The 16,592-nt window shown below is 40.5% G+C and overlaps 1 protein-coding gene across 1 annotated transcript; it reads left to right on the top strand.

Annotated features, from left to right (window-relative positions):
* The first annotated feature begins 5,979 nt into the window (after positions 1-5,979).
* Positions 5,980-13,624, top strand: slc35b2 (solute carrier family 35 member B2). Its single transcript, XM_079572775.1, has 4 exons — positions 5,980-6,341; positions 9,797-9,987; positions 10,105-10,265; positions 12,475-13,624. Exons 1-4 carry the CDS (start codon positions 6,322-6,324, stop codon positions 13,405-13,407), a joined length of 1,305 nt encoding a protein of 434 aa, XP_079428901.1. The 5' UTR covers positions 5,980-6,321; the 3' UTR covers positions 13,408-13,624.
* The last annotated feature ends 2,968 nt before the right edge of the window (positions 13,625-16,592 follow it).

A 16,592-nucleotide genomic window follows, 5' to 3' on the forward strand; every position in this document is an offset into this window, starting at 1 on the left:
GACTCACAGGCTAATTGTCAGTGGTCAGACAGAAATAGGCGGTTCCCAAACTGTGGCTCAGGGACCAGAGGTGAGAGAATGCCATGTTAAAAGTTGGGAAATGGAATAGTCATCCGTGGAAAGTGATTAGTGGTTCTCACACCCAGGTCAGGGCCTGGATTGAGGTCATTATGTTCTTCTGCTTCTGTTTTTGACCGTAAATGGATTCACTCTTCGTCGAATAGCCATGGGATGCTACTGTAGGGCCCCCGTGTGGATTTTTGCTTAGGCCCCCAGAAGGGCCAGCACCGGCTCTGTTGTGACCTATTAGTGTTTGTTACTTTTGACCCATTTTCAATTCAGAAACCTGCATCACTGTTCTAAGTACACACTCCTAAGCATTTGCAAAGCACTGATTAATATGTATTAAACATTTACAAACCATTTTCATCGTTTGTTAACAATTTAGAGGCGATAAAAATAGTGAATAATGTTGACTGACCCAACTGGTGTTTTTACCACTTGAAAATGCCAAGATCTGACCTCAGAGCGATTAACTCGATCAACTAGGCTGTAACGGTTAGCTAAATAAAAACATGCTAAATATTGTCATGTGGCTTTGAGCAATAGCAAAAGTTCACGTCACTGATGCTGTGGTTTTGTTGAAGTTTTATCATTCAGTCACTTCTCTGCCATTGTTGTCCTTCGCTCTTATCTGAAGTCAGACCACTCTGATCATGTCCGAGTTTACAGACACAGGGGCGGATCATCTCCGTGCTTACAAATGATTAATAAAGCTTTGTAAATGTTTTATTAATGAAGTATGTATTAATGCTTTCCAAATGTGTAGCAGTGTATCGTTATTAGAAGTTAGTTGCCTAGAAACAATGAACAAAAAAGTGCATCCTGAATACCTGCCTTTAAACGCATCTCTTGTTTTTGCTGCTTTGCGATTTAAACCGTCTTCCCTCATTATTTATCTCTTGTGTGTGTAATGCAATACACTGGCGGCTTGATAGTTCGATAGAAGCAAGTTATCTATTTTTTAATAAAAATTTGAAAGCAGTTTTTTGGTGTTCATCATCTTTTGTCCAGAGGGAAATACGACAAAACATTTTTTTGTTGTTGCATAAGGTGGGAATTTTAAGTATTAAAATAATGGGGAAATCTTGAATGCATGTGATCTGATTAGAACAATAGGTTTAGTCATTAAGTGGTAAGTAGTTGCCACAATAAACTCTTCCTGTTTTCTATTTTCAAGTATGATTAACTGTTGCACTGTAGTATTTCTCAGACTTACGCATTGATACTTTTGAATAGTAGCCTATGTGTCCCCAGTCAGTCTGGGTCAAGCTGTCTATCCAGTTACCAGATACCAGCATGCTTTCATAATAATACCAATAAAAGATGCTGTAATGGCTTTGAGTTTCCTGGTGCACACTTTGTTTTTCTCTCTGCTGCGTCTTCTTCTTGGCACGTGGCTCTGAAGGAGTGTCTGGAAATTCCACTTAATTTTTTGCTGCGTTAACTTATCTTTGTTCCTACAAGGATATTGGCAAACAATATTCATCTCCCTGACTGATCTCTCTTTCTCTGTCGCTTGTGTCAACAAAGGCTTGACATTTGGTTTGTGAGAGACCTGGTGTGCATAAAGGTTAGGTTTTCTGCACACCGTGTATTTTCACAAGACAAAACATTTCTTGGTGACATTTTTAAAAGCAATCTTTACACAAGGACACTGACTGTAGCTGCTCCTTTTGTCATCAGGACAATGAAACTCATCCACCTGTTTTGGAAATGCCTCTTCACTGTAGCTTTTTGGAAATACTTTATTCAAACTAATAAATTCTCATGTTCATTTTGTTTTTTACAACACTTGTAGCTCTAAACAAGAAGAATTCTATGTGATAATTTTTTTTATTATTTTTGCTAAATTTCATATTGATAAATGGACATTTTCTGAGGGAAATTTGTTTATTAAACTCAACTTCCTCTAAATAATACAATATCAATAATTAAGACAATTAAGATAATTCAAACTCCAAACTTCATGCTTTAATTTTTTTAAGTGCTCTCTCTGTGTTTTGTTTTTTTGTTTCTTTGTTTTTTATTCTATGTTTTGCTTGTTTTTAACTCTGGCATAAGTGTATGTAACTTCACTATTAGGGGAGACCGGGTATGGTTGTAACACGTTTTGCTTCAGCTTCAGCACCTGTACCTCACAGATTTGAGCTAGAGTTCTCCAACTTTCATACAAAGGACCCACATTTGTTTACAACAATGGCACCAATTCAAACCTCTGTGAGAATATCACAGATCTCATTAGTTGAGGTCAAATACATGGTGGTCCTTTGTTACTACCTACCCCGGTAGCACATGCTGGGGTAAGTTGTAACAGTTAAACAAAAGAAGCAAAAACAGAGGCCACGTCATGTGATATGTTTCAAATAGAGGTTTATTTAAATAAAAGAACAATGTCTCTCTCTCTAACCTGTCACATGCTTAACCTCACGTGGAGACAGTCAATAATACAGGTCTGTGTCGGAGTCAAATAGGCAGCCAACACTTCCTCCTGCACCTCAGAGAAAACTCCTACACTGGGAAGATCACTGGACCCTGGTCTCTCAGCTTCTGTTGTGTTTTGCAGTATCTGCTCAGTTTTACCTGGCAGATCCCATGAGCCTTTGCAACTGATCTGACTTGCCCTTTTTCTGACCACATCAGATGCTTTTTTTTTTTTTTTTATCAAGTGTCATTAGTTGTATGTAAGGGGATGGTTGTGTTACCCCGTCAGCCATTGTTTAGCTGTATTAGCATAATGATTTGAAATTAGCAAGGGAAATGTGCATCACGTTTTGCCTGAGAAACTACAATTTAATCTAATGTAAGTAAAATGGTTTTATGTGCAATAGTATAAGCACTAAACAAAATGTAGTCTTGCCAAAAAACAACCTTTCTTACCTCAAAGTCATTTTTTTCTACATGAACCTGGTGACAATCTTGACAACCGCCATGTGGGACCAGGGAGGAAGTGGGTAAACACTGATATATTCATTTTGCTCATGTCTTATCCCTGAGTGGTAGAATTGGTGGTGTTACAACTCCCCATGTTACAACCATACCCGGTCTCCCCTACTACTTAATAATAATACAAAAATATAAAAGTAAAAAAGTGGCACTGATGCTAAATCCTATTAGCCTGGTGGAGGCTAATATGTTAGCATTACCAGGTCACTCTGCTCCCTGAAAGATGTGATGAATGTTTAGAAACTTGAGGAGAATTGTTTAGAAAGTCTGAACCACAATTTACAATGAATTAGTTGAATATTTTTGGTGTGAAAACGAAGAAGAAATAGGTTCATGGCCTAAAAAATGCCACTTCATTGGGGTAAAACTATATGATGTCATTATCCCAAACTAACTCCAACATGAATTATTGTTGGAAAGAGTTGATCAAAGAAGATATGCTGAAGTCACTGCTGGGTATTTTTGCAAATGCTTTTTTAATCATAATGTGGTGACAGTATTCAAACGCATGTTCGAAAGTCTTAACTAACTTCCCCATTCTCTCTCCGGCCTGGGAAAGTGCACATAGCCTATTTGTGTCACATTTAGAGATACTAAAGAGATGAGTTTGTGGAACTATTGCCATCAGCCATTTTGAAAACAATGGCGTATTATGGAGAACTTGCTCAAAGCAGAAGGGCTGGACCACAAAGCATTTTTTTAAACAATCTTTTCCCATGCTTTTTAGGCACAAGTGTTAGGAAATATGAAGTATGTTGGAGTTTAGAAAAACAAGCCTGACCCTGGACTGTTCACTAAGTGCTTTGCCCAAGAACAAGGGCCTGCAAAGAAGAATCTCAGAGGGACTTTCCTGGTAAAAGAAGAAAAAAGCAAGCTCCTGATAATGAGTTCCTCTATCTACAGTGGGAGGAAAAAGTCTGTGAACCCTTTGGAATTTCTCACATTTCTGTATAAATTGGTCATAAAATGTGGTCTGATCTTTTTTGCAATCACAAGAATAGACAAACAAGGTCTGCTTGAACTAATACCACCCAAACAATTACACGTTGTCACATTATTATTGGCCATGTTAACATTCACAGGACAGGGAGGAATAAGTAAGTGAACCTCCTGGCTAAGGCTCCTCCAGAGTCAGGTATGAGCCAACCTGAAGTCCAGTCACTGAGGTGTGGCTTAAAGCTGCCCTGCCCAGGGAACTGAAAAACACATTAGTGAAGAATTGTCTCTTGTTGAGAAGCATTATCTGATGTTTTGTTGCCTCAGGGCTGGACAACGAGCTATCATCAATGGAAAAATTAATTCACAGGTTTATCAAGATATTTTGCAGAAAAACTTGAGGCCATCTGTCCAACAGCTGAAGCTCATAATAGGATGGAGCTGCAACAAGACAATGACCCGAAGCACAAAAACAAATCCACTTCAGAATGATTTCAGAAGAATAAAATGTACGTTCTGGAATGGCCCAGACAAAGTCCTGACCTATATCCTATTGAGATGGTGTGACATGACCTCAAGAAAGCTATTCACACCAGACATCCCAGGAATCTCACTGAACTGCAACAGTTTTGTAAAGAGGAACGGTCCAAGATTCATCCTGATCGTTGTGCACGTCTAATCTGCAACTACAGGAAATGTCTGGAATGGATGAAGTTATTGCTGCCAAAGGAGGGTCAACCAGTTACTAAATCCAAGGGTTCACTTACTTTTTCCTCCCTGTCTTGTGAATGTTTACATATGTTATGGCCAATAAAAATATGATAACATGTAATTGGTATGCGGTAAGTAAGTAAGTGGTATTAGTTTAAGTAGACACTGACCAATTTAGGCAGAAATGTAAGAAATTCACCTATTTTTTCCTCCCACTGTACATCTGTGGTGACTCTATGGTATAGAGCAGTTTCTGAAGTAATGTGGCTTGGGGACTCAGGACCTGCCATCACCATTAGGGTGTATACAAGCCCAATTAAAAGTTTTTTAATGCCCAAAGTTTACATTTTTAAATCCACAAATGCTAAAATATGTATTTATTTAAATGAAGATTTGCAAACATCCATCAAACTGGGTGCCTTTAAGGTTGCCTTTGAGACCTTTCCAATTATTATTATTATTTGTAGAACAGAGGGGTGTCTGACTGTTTCATCAGGACATTTAAGGCCCGAATTTTTGCACAATTAATTTAATGACATTTAATGCTCCACTCTATGACAAGCCATGGCGCAAAACGACTGAATCTGTTATTCTGTCACGTAAAATACAGTATTTTCCCTCAGCCTACTGTTACTCTAAGCCTTAAAGTACATATGACACATTAGACACATTTTTGGCTAAAACATGGTTAACACAATTATATTTAAGATTTTGCTGAAGATTGTACCCAGTTTTCTTTAGTTTGGAAATGATTGTGATGTTTATAGTTTCACTTCCTTATTGGACACTGACAGAAAGTGACACAGATAGAGGCAAACAATTTTAAACTGTTGCCATGCCGACCATGTTAAGTCAATGGAAAATGAGTCAAGTTATCAGTCAGTTATCTATGTCACTTCCTGTTAGTACCTTAAAAAAATAACAATAATAACTTTTCTGCCAACATTAACATTGCTGCTTCACTGAAATAACTGATGTCATATGCACTTTAAATCATCTCAAATCATGGTCAAAACACTTTGATGATAGCCTAACTGTTTTAGGAGATAAATTATACTAAAAGCTGGACTGAATCTACAAGGGGGGAAATTGTGAATTACTTGTAAAGTGCAATAAGCCGTTAATAGCCTTTAATCATTTGTTGAAAAAAGTATCCTCAATAGTATATTCCCAAAGAAAAGACATTTTGCACCGTTTTAGACTATAATTTATTTTGTCCCTAGTGATTGCCTTATTACATCACCATAAAAACCTATGAACCTGCCATGCCTATGTGAGAATAATTTCCAGCATGATAGAGTTGATGCACTTCTGATCAGCAGTGTTGCAGTTCTCCCTCCTCACTGTTAGAGGGCGCCGCTCCTTTCCTCTATGTATCCGTGTCAGGTGCACTTCCGGTCTTTTCAGAAGGGGGCGGGGGGAGCTGTAGACGGGCACTTCCGGTACACAGTGAACACATCGGCTTTTGAGAGGAGAACTCCAGCACGGACGGGCCACTGGGAGCGGCTTTCCCCCCTCTAAACACTTTCGCCGTTTGTGAATAATTGAAGACTCTCCGGCTGGATCCGAGGGGCGGCTTCATGCTCCATCCCAGCGGCGGCGGAGGGCACTGATCATCGGCCGGTGTGCACAGCCAGGTGTCGGGCCAAGCGCTGAACAGGGGAGGACATGCCTTCGATTTCGCGGAGGTAATGTGTTAAAAAATCATCGTGCTGTCGCTTGAGTTCTGTATAAGCGTGAAAACTAGCTCAGGACCACGTTTCACGCTGTTGGCTGACGCTGTCTTGCCGCCGATCTCACACGTAGGGCAATGTTTTTGGGGAGACGATGTAAATATCGGAGTCAAGACGATATAAGATGATAGAACTGCAGCAACCGTCCATTGGCATCACGTTTTCATCCATCTTGGGTTTATGCTTGAGTTTTATTGGTGTTTGTTTTCAGATCTGTTTTCATCTTTTCATTCGCATTAGAAGCTTGCATAGATATTGAATGTTTGGACCCTTTCTTAGCCATGTGAACTCACACCTTCATAAAATATTTGACTTTCCAAGTTCCACCAGGGCTAAACTGGGTCTTAAAAGGGCTTAAATGGTCTAAATGTACTTTACTTAATTTGAGTTTTTTTAGGATCTTTACTTTACTTGAGTCATGTTTTTGTGGTGAACTCATTTCTTTTACTCCACTGCATTTGAAAGACAACGTTAATTTGGCCATGTGTTTTTGTCCATTTTAAATCCCCTAAATGCACACTCCAGTGCTGTAGGTGGCGCTGTGCAAGTGTACCGTCAAATGTCACTGTCTCACAGCAAAGAAGAAGGTTTGTCCCTGTCGTGGTGCCGTACAAAGTGTGATTCCGGGGCGATTTTTGTGTGTGTGTTTTTTTTTTTATTCGATTATTTTGTAATCGATTACTTTTATGATTAATCGATTAAACGCTTGGCTGTGAATGGTGTTGGAAAATTGTATTGTTTCAACAACAAAAAATCACATTATGGCTTAAGTGGCGCTGAGGATGTGTTGATGGAGTAAACTAAATGGAAATGTTTTTTGAAGGCTCTATTCATGAAATGTATTTGTGTGAACCAGAAACGATTAATCATTTACTAAAATAGTTGTCGACTATTTCAATAATCGTTTAGTCATCAATTAATCGATTAGTCATTTCAGCCCTAGTTTTTTTTTACCTGCAAAGTTGTTAATTCATACCACTTAATACTCATATGTACTTTCTACTTTGAATACTACTATTTTCTACAGCAAAAACTTTAGTACTTCAACCAAAATAAAACAATTGACTTTTACTGTCGAATACCTTTACTCAAGAAGCTAAATCATGGACTTTGACCATTACGGTTTATGCTGCAGCTTTAGTAATTCATTTATTTGAAAACACTGTTTTAGGAGATAGAATCAAAGCAATGAAAGAACAGGGACGACCAGCGGCATCATATTTATAATATCTATTGTCCGAGTCCAGCTTCTGGTTATGTTTGAGTCTGTGCCTGGTTTTTAGCCTTGGCTTTCAGTCCTGTTAGCAGATTAAATGACAATATCAATTTTCCTGGTTTACTTCCAGTGTGGCCTTGTTTTGCCGTTGATTTAGGTTAAATTAGATGTTGTGTTGTTTCTTTGTGGAGAAATTAGTCTTGAACAAACCAGAGCAGGTCTCACAAAAACCTGTAAACCTCAGATGTGACATTACTAGAAAACAAGGTAGACGACAGTTCAGTTCATGTCATGATGGTGGTCAGTCTAAGGCCCCAAATGAAAGATAGATTAATTAAAGTGTATACATACTGCAAAATGTTTACCAGGTCAGTTTCCTTCATCATCGACAACCCGACGGCAGTTGAAAGTCTTGTTCTTGAAATGGGTATATTGAATTTTACAATTATTTATCGCAATATTCAAGGCTCATTACTTTTCATGTGTCCCAGCCCTAATTGGAAAAGTACAAATAGACACTGTTTTGCACTGATGGTTTTAAGTTGGTCCAAAACAGCAAAGAAGTGATCACTTATATTCATGAACAAATGAATTAGACAAATGAACTTATCTATAAATGGCTCGCCTTTTGTTTTGGTAGTATTTAAAGAGACACGGCCACCGTTTTTCCATACTGAGATATGTTCTTACCTGAGCTTAGGCAAGTTGATACACACCTGTCTGGTCTTTGTGCCCGTGGAAGAGCAATGGTAGCTTCCAACTTCATCCCTGTTTGGAGCTATAGGTATATGCTGGGGGAGGCCAAATGCTAACAACATCTTTGGTTGTTTTGCGTGACTGGGGGCACGCACAAAGACCAGACAGGTACGCATCAACTCGCCTAAGCTCAGACAAGAACATATCTCAGTATGGAAAAACGGTGGCCTGTTCCTTTAAATCAAGTTCCTGCCATGTAAAAGTGTGCTTTAAGGTTTCTGTCAACCAGACACGTATATAAATACACATATAATGGGAAAACCCAATTGCAGTAATATATTTTAGATAATGGAATGGGCCTCGTAAATGACAAAAGTGGTCAAGTCACCGTATTTACTGCTGGTTCATGAACATGGCAAAGACAGGCCTTTTAAATAAACCCTTCCATAGTATTGTCTGAGCTTATGTCATAACGTCTTTAGACACAGGCCTCATCAGGTGAACTCGGAGGACATTCCTCTTGTTGGAAGACCCAGCGAGTGGCCCGGAGTGTAGCTGTTGCGGACAATGGGGGCAGTGTACTAAGGCGTTCCCTCGCCCCCTGGGAGGAGGCCCTGAAACTGCGAGACTTGCCCAACGCCACGAGTGCAGGCGCAACAAGCACACCGTTTCACAGGGGCGCTCCGGTTACAACTCAGGTGGAGCTGACTGTGTGATCTCCTGGAGCTAAACATGATCAGTGTAGTCCCAGCCCTTTGTTTATTCTGTTGTTTTTAAGTTGCAAGGTGAAGCTGAACATGTTATGGAAATGACAGTGTCCACATATCATTCACACTCACTGTTAACTTGTATTTTGTATTTATGAGGTTAGACATCATAGAAATAGTGCATTTAGAGTCGATCTGTTTTATTTTAGCATTGTTGAGGAATCCCTTGGGTTGTCGGATACATCCCTGGGCCATTAATCAAAATCGCAATCTCTAGTGGTCCATTTCAAAAATCGTCACGTGACTTCATAATCGTCAGGTTTACAGACATTTCTGTGAAGAAACGGCACCAACTTTCAGAGTTTGGACGAGGCAATGGAAGATATTTGTGGTTGAGTGACACTGGAGGATGGCATTTGTTTTTGTTTGGGCTGAGGTTTGTATAAAAGTTATGTCTAAGTTCATGAATCAGCTACATGTATTTGTTTTTATTATGAAAAGATCAAATGGAAAATCGAGACTGATCAATATGAGGCATGAATTTCTTTGCCATATCGTTCAGCCCTACCCTGTGGTAACTTCAACCTCAGAGTCCTCCCTCTTTTAGCAACTAATCAAAATCGTTGAGCTCTGAGTTCCGATGATGCAGACTCTTCTCTCTCACTAAAAACCAACAACATTGATGGCCTTGAATTTGATGATTTCCCATTTGAAAGCACTGACGTCATCGCACTCTTAACGTGGCGGTAACTGATGATGATGATGATGATGATGCTGTTGTCGTCCTGTAGGATGTGGCCCGCGCTGGTGCTGCTCCTGCTCCCCTCCGGCGCGGTGTCCCAGGAAGAGGGCTCTCTGCTGCAAGGATGGCAGGAGATCTGGCTCTTCCGATTCCTGGTCAATGTGCTGGGCTACTCCACCATCATCATCCCGGGATACCTGCTCATCAGATACTTCAAACGCTCCAACTATTTAGACACAGGTACTGCTAGAGAGATACTATGAGCTAACGTCCACAGAAGAAAACAAAGTCAACTGAATTTCTGCTTGGGGAACATTTTGAAGTGACCACAAGATGTTCATTGTTTTGTGTTTTCAGGCAGTGGACTGTGCTTCCCGGTCATAAGGGCCTGCGTGTTCGGAAACGAAGCCAAGAGCAGTTTGATCGATGACATTTCGGCGCCGGCGCGAAATGAGGGCGACTCCGGCTTGTCCGTTAGACAGATGGTTAAGTTGCTGGTGTGCGCGGCCGGGCTACAGGTGAGCAACGCACACGCCCACAAAACACACACAACAGCATTACGCCATGTTTGGAGAGACAATTCAAATAGCTCTTTAAATGTGATGATAGAATTTGGCCATGAGGCGCTGGGCTAAGCTGTTAATCACTGCTGCAACACGGGAGGGTTGGTCATGTCTGACAGGCTTATGGTGGCATTAGAAGCAAACCGTTTTAAGAGCACCCAAGCTTTGTCTCAAAAGTTCAAATGTACAATGGCACAATGGCAGGACTTCCCACACTTTATATACGCCGTAAAGTGCAGTAAAACCGAAATGGGAAAATAGGTAGGAGGTCAAAGCCAAAACTGGATGTGCGTCGGCATCCGCCATGATAAGAAGCGTCCAGATAGTGCTGTCACTGAATAAGAAGGGGGGGGACGGAGCCTGTGTGCTTCCTAACATATGCTCTTTAGCATAGGGACCTCTGGTGGTTCCTCACCAGCGTTATGGAGCTATGTGCCTTCCCAGTGATGCCAGTGCAGATGTAGCCTACAGGCTGTAGGGTTTATGAAGTACTGCTTGTTTAACACAGCAGAAGTTTGACTTTAATGAAGATTGTGATTGTGCTTGTTTAAAATAAAAAAAATAAAAAGCAATCGGCCTGGGAGAAAAAAAAAATTGTTGTCCAATACCATATAGGGCTGGGCGATGTGGACCAAAATTCATATCCCGATATATTTTGGTTGAATATCGTTATATACGATATATATCCCAATATTTTTTCCGCAAAGTGAGAGCTGTGAAATGAAATGTAAAGTCAAAGCCAAATACGAGTAGTTTTTAGTTTAGTTTTATTGAAAACTCAAAATGTAAAATGTAAACATAAACAATGGATAACAAAGCTCCGTATGTTGCACATTTAAAAAAATAAAAAAAAAGAACATCTTAAGTAAAAATAGCCTAGAAAATAAACTAGGGCAGCATTTATATATTAAGAAATAACTAAATAAATTGCTCAGTTTAAAGGAATAGGCCACCGTTTTTACATACTAAGATCTGCTCTTACCTCACTTTAGCCGAGTTAATATATCCCCGTCTGGTCTTTGTCCGTGCGCTCTGTCACGCAAACGGAACACATACGCAGCCTCTCCCACATGTCACATAGCTCCAAAAAAGCTCACGATAGAAGCTACCAAGCTCTTCCACGTGTTCCCTATTTAAATAAAGTTACGTGAAGTGTTTTCATGCGAAGTATATTTACACAGAAATGTAGCATGTCGATTTTATAAGCAAATAAAAAGGGGGACTATATTGTGAGGCGTAATGATACGAGGAGCAAAACGTCCGCGCAGTAACTCCTAAAGACTTCCCCCCCGCTCACTTCCGTCAATAACCTTTAGGAGTTACTGCGCGGACGTTTTACTCCTCGTATCATTACGCCTCACAATATAGTCCCCCTTTTTATCTGCTTATAAAATCGACACGTTACATTTCTGTGTAAATATACTTTGCATGAAAACACTTCACGTAACTTTATTTAAATAGGGAACACGTGGAAGAGCTTGGTAGCTTCTATCGTGAGCTTTTTTGGAGCTATGTGACATGTGGGAGAGGCTGCGTATGTATATTAACTCGGCTAAAGTGAGGTAAGAGCAGATCTCAGTATGTAAAAACGGTGGCCTATTCCTTTAAGAATAAGATAAAACTTTTTTTTTTAAATCAGCTTGAGATTGCGCGTTTCTTTATGTTAACATAATAGCTTATCTGAATTTCAAATATCCCGAGATACGCGATATAGTCTAATTCCATATCTCATTCAAAAATATATCGATATATCTTAAATATCGTCTATTGCCCAGCCCTAATACTATATGAATGATGTGTTTTTCATGAAACGGCTGTTGGCGATGTCACTTCCCCTGTTGTTTCCGCTGGTTGAGGATGGTCAGATTGTGCAAACGCAGCAGAAGCTCTAGTCCCTTACTGCACAGGGACCTAGCGGTTGACCATATCATGTGACAAAGGAATAGGAGCTGGGATCAGGACTTATGATCTATCATTTGAGGAATTGGGCCTTACTTTCAGAGCTGCTATTGGTTATGTCATAGGTCATGTGGGCTGTTACATTTACACCAGTGGTTCCCAATATTTTTTTTGCGTGCTGGATTCACGCTGTGCCGGTTAAGGATTTATACTTTTAAACAAACAAACCCTAGGTACATTCATCTCCCCCCTCTCTCGTCTCCAGGTTTCCTACCTGACATGGGGTGTGCTGCAGGAGCGCGTCATGACCCGCTCGTACGGCGCCCAGTCGGCGGAGGACAAGGGCGAGCGCTTCCAGGACTCCCAGTTCCTGGTGTTCATGAACCGCATCCTGGCCCTCACTGTGTCCGGCCTGTGGTGCGTCCTGTTCAAACAGCCGCGGCACGGCGCCCCCATGTACAAGTACTCCTTCGCCTCGCTCTCCAACATCATGAGCAGCTGGTGTCAGTACGAAGCACTCAAGTTCATCAGTTTCCCCACACAGGTGCTGGCCAAAGCGTCCAAAGTCATCCCCGTCATGCTCATGGGCAAACTTGTGTCCAAAAAGAGCTACGAGTACTGGGAATACCTGACCGCCGTGCTGATCTCGCTCGGGGTTAGCATGTTTTTACTCTCGAGCTCGATGAATAAGCACCCGTCCACCGTCACCACCTTCAGCGGAGTGGTCATCCTGGCCGGGTACATCGTTTTCGACAGCTTCACGTCCAACTGGCAGGACAACCTGTTCAAATACAAGATGTCGTCGGTGCAAATGATGTTCGGGGTCAACCTGTTCTCCTGCCTCTTCACCGTGGGCTCGCTGCTCGAACAGGGAGCGCTCTTCACGTCCATCTCCTTCATGGCGCGCCACTCTGAGTTCGCCTTCCACGCCGTCTTGCTCTCCGTGTGCTCGGCCTGCGGTCAGCTCTTCATATTCTACACCATCAACCAGTTCGGCGCGGCGGTTTTCACCATCATCATGACGCTGCGCCAGGCCATCGCCATCCTCCTCTCCTGCTTCCTCTATGGCCACGCGGTCACGCCAGTCGGAGGCTTCGGGATTTTTACGGTTTTCCTGGCGCTGTTCCTGCGGGTGTACGCGAGGAGCCGCATGAAGGCCAGCCGCAGGTCAGCGCCGCCCATGGCACAGAAGGTGTAAGAGACAAGCGAACACGGTACTAAAAAGTGAACTAAAGCCACGTTTTTGGTGGTACTTTTTGCCCCCGTCTTTTGGGGTTTGATTTTGTTACTGTTGCGGTACAGCAAAGGGATTTTGTGGTAGGGGATATAAAGAGGTCAATGTACATCATAAAGGAGGAGTTTGAGTGCCTGAAATAGTCTATGTCAAATGAAGCCTTTTATTTACATTTCAATGTAGTCACACATTGTTGACATTTCTCCTTATAAGGTCCTTACGAATGGGCAGTCCTCCGCACAAACGGGTTAGTTCAGTTATCTCGATTGACTAAATGGGGAGAGATTATGCTGAGTAGGTTGTGTTCACAGTTGGGATGCACCGGAGTGAATCCTGGAAAAAATTCCAAATGTCTGAGACTGAACCTGTTTAGGCTCTCGCCATTATAAAAACACAACTTTCACCAACTAAACCTAAGTAAATATGTGCATGCTGTACCTAATTGTAAAGCTCCTGACCTGTAGTATTCAATCGCTGAGATTGTTTTACAGTCCTTGAATGCTGTTTTGATCGCCACACAAAATACCGCAGCCTTATGCTAATGCTAGCAACTAGTCAAGACTCGGTCCAAAGCTATGATGAGGTCACACCAAAACTAATGAAACATATTTGGCCACAGTTGAAGGTCTCGGACTCTCGGTTTGTATTTCGATATAACAAAATTCTAATGCACAAGTTGTTCAATGAATTAAAGTGATAGTCTGGAAGTCTTAATGTTTTATACATTTTATCCAAATGTTCAAATTTCACCACCTGGCCTTGCATTTTAATGTAAAGTAAGTAATAATATATTTATATATATATATATTTTTTTTTCTTTCATTTTTTGTAAAGTCCTTCCTTCCCGGATCTCAGCAACTAATCAGTCTAATGTCCTCCCGTGTCGACCAATGAGAAGAGCTTTTCCTGTAAACCAGCCTGTCAGGTCCAATCAGGAGGGGAGGGGGAGGAGCTTGCAAACTAAGAAGGGCTTTCTGGTTAAAGAAGGGAGGAATTTGATTGTTTATTTTGAATTTTCCCTCCATCTATCCTCACTTGACAAACTTACAGACCATTACTTTAATGTAACCAAATAAACTGGAAGACATTTACAAAGCGTTTGCACGTGTGCAAAACGAGTAGCCAGTTCAAAAGTGGATCCACAGAAGTGACATTTCTGTGTTTTTTTTTATATATATATCAGATGTGTGGCCCTAAAACTGTAATAGTTTACATGGTAAATTAGGTGCAGCATGACCACAAATTGGTATTTAGCACTTGTTTTGATAAATGACCCTCTGTCCATTACAGGAAACCCCTCGATATGTAGCATCTCGTTTGCAAAGAGGTTTATCACATGAACACAACCTATTCCCCTATTTCAGCTTTTAACAACACTTTCAAGTTGGATGCACCTCAAAAAAGCACTTTCCTTTTACACTTCATAATTTCAAACTCCAATCGCCTTCACTCCACAACATCTGCTCGTTGTGTAGGGAAGTAGACGCCAACCGGTTCTCGTCCAAATGGAAAGCGAAGTAGCTGCTCAAGAACTCTAAATTCCTCTAATTACCAGCGCAAAGATGTACAAAAGTGTGTAAAGCATAATGTGTCTCTTTATTCAAGAGCAAACTCCAAGGCAATTACGCATCTTCATGTGAGTTTAATTTGACAAACTGCGAACACACAGTGCATCAGCAATAGGGACACGTTTGGGGGAAAAGGTTTGACTCGTGACATTGTTTACATAATCTTACACCCATTTTTAATACAGCTATGACTTTTTATAGGATGACTCAGCTGTTTTTTCCCCCTTCGCAGAGGTGGGTAAAGCAGATAAAATATTTACTCAAGCAAGAGTAAGGGAGAAATGGACATCATGCACATTTTTGGCTGTTTTTTCCAGATGTAATAATCCTATAATCCTGTAAAAACAAAAATACTTTGGACCCTCCAGCATCTTAATTAAACCAATTATATTTTATTGCTATAGGTGATTCACTGATCATTTATGTCTCCCCTTTGATTAGTTGCCGTTAGCATTAGCATGCTGTTGCTAGCATTAGCATGCTGTGGCATTTTGAGCGAGGTTAAAACTACCTCAGCGATTGAATTCTCTGTTCTGTGCTTGAAAATGACATTCAGCATATTCAGATTCACTTAGGTCGTGGTATAGAGCCTTTAAAGGTACAAAACAAACTTGAGTCATTGTTACTTTTATTAGATACTTCAAAACGAAAGTACAATTTCTTTGAAAAGTTACTCAAATAAATGCTGATTTCTGCCCACCTCTGCCTGTTACAAAAAAACCAGGTCAAACACATCTCAATAAATTACAATAATGTGAAAATAGACACATTTTATTTTATTTATTATTTGAATGTACATCATATAGACATTAACAGAAAATGTATTATCTGTATTTCATTTAATTTTCTGTTCTCTTTTGTTATCTTAGTATTAGTTAACAGTTAAATGTTCCATGTACTGATGTAGGTTTTCAGTGTACGAGCTACTATAGAGTCTTTTTACCGCCGCATTTCATGTTTTACTAAACGTTTTACTAAAGCGAACACTCTTGTAAATAGAACTGTAAGAAAGACTTTATGGACTTTTGTAAGCGCTCTTCTTATGTGAATGTCTGAGAGACCGAAGTCGGGCGACACAGTGCATTAAAAGATATAAAATGTGTTTGTCGTTTTAATATTTTGTCTGAGTTATAATAAAACATGAGTTAATTGAAGACATTGGGTGCTGTTTGTGTTGAAGTGGAAAAATACAAAAGGATGGAGGCACTTTTACTTACGGCATCTAGAGGTGTGCAATATATCGTCTACAAGATCATATTGAAATAGCTGATTTGGCTAATTATGACTAATTTACAATATAGTTTATTTGCAATGTCAAGCATCGTTGCCGCAATATTCAGTGACGCAATATCTGTATCGCAAGAAGCTTCATTATATCCCAAAATCACCAAGGTCTAAAACATGTGGGAACTTAAAGTATGCACTTTAAATTCCCAAGTTTTACTTGGGATTTCTTTTTTTCGTGTTAAATTTTAGTTATCCATCCATCCATCCATCCATTTTCTTCCGCTTTATCCGGGGTCGGGTCGCGGGGGCAGCAGTCTCAGCAGAGATGCCAGCTCGGAGACATAGTCCCACCAC

The sequence above is a fragment of the Gobius niger genome (genome assembly GCF_951799975.1).
Source record: "Gobius niger genome assembly, chromosome: 15".
Classification (NCBI taxonomy): Eukaryota; Metazoa; Chordata; class Actinopteri; order Gobiiformes; family Gobiidae; genus Gobius; species Gobius niger.